The 4,674-nt window shown below is 38.2% G+C and overlaps 1 protein-coding gene across 3 annotated transcripts in view; it reads right to left on the reverse strand.

The window, feature by feature from the left end:
* The window catches only part of CEP295 (centrosomal protein 295kDa), a 69,242-nt gene that overhangs the window by 5,927 nt on the left and 58,641 nt on the right, over positions 1-4,674 (reverse strand). For 2 of the 3 annotated variants that reach the window (XM_015569260.1, XM_015569261.1), the window contains exons 19-23: positions 4,350-4,453; positions 3,705-3,804; positions 2,797-3,045; positions 1,870-2,009; positions 816-993 (exon numbers count right to left, since the gene is read on the reverse strand). In XM_015569260.1, coding sequence (XP_015424746.1) covers positions 816-993; positions 1,870-2,009; positions 2,797-3,045; positions 3,705-3,804; positions 4,350-4,453 — 771 coding nt within the window. The remainder of the gene's footprint in view (positions 1-815; positions 994-1,869; positions 2,010-2,796; positions 3,046-3,704; positions 3,805-4,349; positions 4,454-4,674) is intronic. The other variant, XM_015569262.1, reaches the window with a different exon arrangement.

A 4,674-nucleotide genomic window follows, 5' to 3' on the forward strand; every position in this document is an offset into this window, starting at 1 on the left:
AATGCCAAGAACCTACAACCAAGATTACTTTATCCAGCAAAGCTATCATTCAGAACTGAAGGTCAGATAAAGAGCTTCACAGATAAGGAAAAGCTAAAGGAGTTCATCACCACCAAACCAATATTATATGAAATGCTGAAAGGTATCCTTTAAGAAAAGGAAGAAGAAGAAAAAGGTAAAGATACACATTATGAACAACAAATACACATCTATCAACAAGTGAATCTAAAAATCAAGTGAATAAATAATCTGATGAACAGAATAAACTGGTGACTATAATAGAATCAGGGGCATAGAAAGGGAGTGGATTGACTAGTATCGGGGGGGGGAAGGAATGTGGGGGGGGAGGGAAGAGACTGGACAAAAAGCATACACTGATGGACAAGGACAGTGGGAGGGGGGGTAAGGGCAAAGGGTTGGGGTGGGAACTGGGTGGAGGGGAGCTATGGGGGGAAAAAAGAGGAACAACTGTAATAATCTGAACAATAAAAATTTAATTAAAAAAATGTAAAAAAAAAGATTTAATTTTTAAAAAAGTTTCAGAGGATAAACTGTTGACTAAGTGTTGAGATGGGGAAGTTGAGCAAGAATTTTTTTATTTTATCAAGTTCATTACTCTGAAAATTGCCAAGTAAGCATACATTACCTGTTATTTAAACAAATACACAAAGAAACAACTTGTAACACTGGAAGCAGATGTGAGAACAGGAATGGAGACAAACCAGGAATTATTAGGCACAATTTCCAAGAAAAATGAATGCACACAATCAAAAATATATTGGGTTTTAAACTTTTTGTAGCTGAATCATACATACCCTCAATAATATTTTCTGTGCCAAAACTCAGAGCTGCAGCACGAGTCAGGTTAGGTTCAGGTTGCTGACTCAGGCTTGTGTTAAGAGGAGAAGTCAGGCTGGTCCTCCTCAGTGCTGTAGAAGAAGCTGTTCTTTTGGGAGGTACAGCTGCATGGCTTTCACATGAAGCCTCTGAGTTCTGATGGAAAACGACAGGGAAATGCTGAAGTGTTGATTATGTATTACAAGTTGAGGCAGTAATCATGTTCCTTTGATATTACTCTTTCTTAACTGCCACTTGACTATAACACTAATAATTTGCTTATTCAAACCCAATTCTTCCATTTTAGTCAATATGAAAAAGACTTTTAAAAAGAGATTATCTAGAAAACAAATTACAAATTAACCAGACTGAGTTTAGAACATGATGAGATCACTTTCTTTTCTATTTTTTAAAAATATGTATTTTATTGATATTAGAGAGAAAAGAAACATCGATGAGAGAGAAGCATCAATTGCCTGCCTCCGGTACACCCCCTACTGGGGACTGAGCCTGCAACTCGGGCATGTGCCCTGATGGGGAATTGAACTGGCCATCTCTTGGTGCATGGGATGACGCTCAGCCAACTGAGCCACACCAGCCAGAGCTGACGACATTTTCTGGTAGGCAGGAATTATGTACAGCAGCCCAGGATGTCAGGATGTGGGAGTAGAAAAACCGTGGTTTGAGTCTTAACCCCTTTACTAGGTAGGAGAGACTTTAAAATTCGCAAAATTATATTTACCTGAACTGCTTAATTAAGGCTGAATTACAATTCTAATGCAGCTTTTTTCAATCTTGGTTCCACATTAGAGTCACTTTGGGAGCATTAAAAGAAATCCTGATATATGAGTACTCCTAGAGATTCTGATTTAACTGGCCTGGGGTGCAATATGGGCACTGGGATTCTTAAAAGCTTTCCACATGATTCTAATTGGCAACCAAGATTAACAACCACTATTCTGTTCTAAAAGAAGAAAATTTGACAAACTGTTCTTGGCAATTCAGTGAAATGACGCATCCACTTTAACATACCTGGTAAAAGTCTCTGCTCTCTTGAGAAATCCCAGAGGATAATGACGACAAATCAAAATCTGGCTGTGGTTCTAAAGGTTTAAACAGCTGACGATGCAAGCTTGGAAAAATGTATTCCAATTCGGGAAAGTCAAGTTCAACTGTTGGAATTTTGAGAAAAAAATATGAATATATTTTTAAAATAAAGCTTAGAAAAATAGTACTAAGAACATATTTATAAAACTTATTTTTAGGTAAATCCCATTCAACACAATTCCATTTTTTTCATTATCAACAGAGGTTTTCAAATTAGGTCCTCTATTACTTACAGTGTATAAAAAAAGGGGACACTCACAATGATCAAAATCTTTCACAAATATGTCTCCATTTCTGCCAGGCCCAAAGTGTTTTGAGGTTAATTAGGTGTAAGAGGCCATTGTGATCACTGCTTTGCTATAAGCTCTGTTATCCTGACATAGCTCATTTCAGGTCAATGATTAAAACAGAAAAGCTGAGTGTTACTATGGGCCAGACATTGTACTTTATGTTCATTATTCCATTTCATCTCCAATACCCCTCTTTTATAGAAGACGAAAGAGTATCTTGCCCATGGTCTCACAGCTAGTAAAATGGTCAAAGTAGGAGTCGAATCCACGTCTGCTTGACTTCTGAATTCTTGTTCTCAATACCGACAACACATACTGCCCTGAAGCTGTTAAAGCTAACTTTCCAAAGGCTGAGGATGATCTGCTGAGCTCTTGTTCTTCTGTGAGTCTAACTAGTTCCAAGTCCCTGCTCTCACGAAATGCCCTCAACACTGTCCATGGCATGACTGTGCTGCAGCAGGCCATAAAAACATGGAGCTCAAATAATCACCACCCAAAACTAAAAGGGCTAAAAAGTTAAAAGTTACAGTTTATATAAAAGTATTTATTCAAGATAATTTACCCTGCAAGTCTGTTTTTTCAGTCATCAGATTTGCTTCATTTATGTACTTGTCTATCGGCTGCTGAATGTGTGCTTGACCAGGTATAAATTTTTCTACTGCAGGGGACAGAGGTTTAAGAACATCCCAAGAGTCCTGCCTTTGATAAATAACTTGTGATGGAGGAACTGTAGAACTTAACATAGCTGCTGTTGCTTCTTTGCCAATGGTAGATCCTTGTTCCCCATGGTCCACATGCTCTGAAAACGACTCTGATAATTGAGAGTAATGACAATATTTAATGGCCAGTTACTTATTAGAGACACATTTTGGTGAGAGGTATAGCAACATTTATAAGGCACCAGTGCAGTCAAGAAATATGCTGACATAGCTTCCCACTGAATGGGAAAATGTGACCATTAGTGGATACTTTTCAAAGTACTGTTGAGGATCCACAGAGCATCCTCAAGAATCTGCAAGCCTGTGCTTTCCAATAATGTTTAGAATATCATGCTATCCAATATTCTTTTTTTTAAAAATCCCCCCCGCCCTTTTTAATATATTGTATTGATTTTTTTACCGAGAGGAAGGAAAAGGGATAGAGAGTTAGAAACATCAATGACAGAGAAACATCGATCAGCTGCCTCTTGCACACTCCCTACTGGGGATGTGCCTGCAACCAAGGTACATGCCCTTGACCAGAATCAAACCTGGGACCCTTCAGTCCACAGGCTGACGTTCTATCCACTGAGCCAAACCGGTTCGGGCCATACTATCCAATATTCTATCAGACATAAAAACTTTACTTTTGTAATTAAAAAAAAAATCCCTCTCAGCACAATGTGAAAAGCAATGCTTGCTCTCACCACTGTACTACAAATGAACTGGTGTTGGTCTTTCAATTTATTTACAGACATTTTGACATTATTACCTGGATCTGTAAAGCTCAAATCTGTGTTTTCATTACTTAAGCTTCCAGTAGAAATAGTTATTGAAGATAATGGCTCATGATAAATCTTTTGTGTTTCAGCCTAAAAATAAAGGGAACATTAGATCACAATGTAGGAAGTAAAAATCTAGAAAAACCCAAACATCAGCAGTTACCAATTCTGAGCTCAGATCAAGTATAGAAACTTTCATAATTGTGAAGTTCAGTAGTCAAACCTTGTCATCATTGCTCAGACCTGACCAGCCTTTCATACATACATGTCCCACCCCCCAATCTCACTCATCCATCAGCAAGCTCTCAGTTATCCACTGTCACCTTTACACAGACACACACACACGCACGCACACACACACACACACTCACACACTCACACACTCACAAACGCATGCACTTATTGTTTTAAACGACTTTATACTTTTGCTTCTCAGAACTATAGAGATCATACATCAGTAGACTGGAAGGTCTTCTGATGCTCAGATTTGGCTATTTTCATCACTGATCCACTTCAGTAGGAGCAGATCTCAGAGAACAGACTCTTTGGTATTTCACAACTTCTGTGAACTAAACAAAAGAGAATATAAAGCCAAACAGCTCTAACAATGTAGTGCACACTAAGACGTTACCAACCTTATTATCTGGCCTCACAGCTGCACTCAGATATGTACGTTCTTCTCTGTCCACAGCATAACTTAATACTGCCTGATTCTCAACCACAGTCTCTTTGACCTTGACTGAAATGGGGGCAAGAGGGAAGGAGGAAAGGAGATTTGGATTATGACAAATCAAATTCTTAGCACCAGAGGGCATCATTTCCTGCTTTCCTAAAAAATGTTTTTTCATCTTTTGCTTCATAGAGTTTCCTTATCTTAGACTAAAAAAACAAACAGGAAAAAAACATTCATTTTATTATTCAAACATCTACTAGTCAGCACAATATACTTTTCCCCCTGGA

Source organism: Myotis davidii, unplaced genomic scaffold, assembly GCF_000327345.1.
Source record: "Myotis davidii unplaced genomic scaffold, ASM32734v1 scaffold345, whole genome shotgun sequence".
Classification (NCBI taxonomy): Eukaryota; Metazoa; Chordata; class Mammalia; order Chiroptera; family Vespertilionidae; genus Myotis; species Myotis davidii.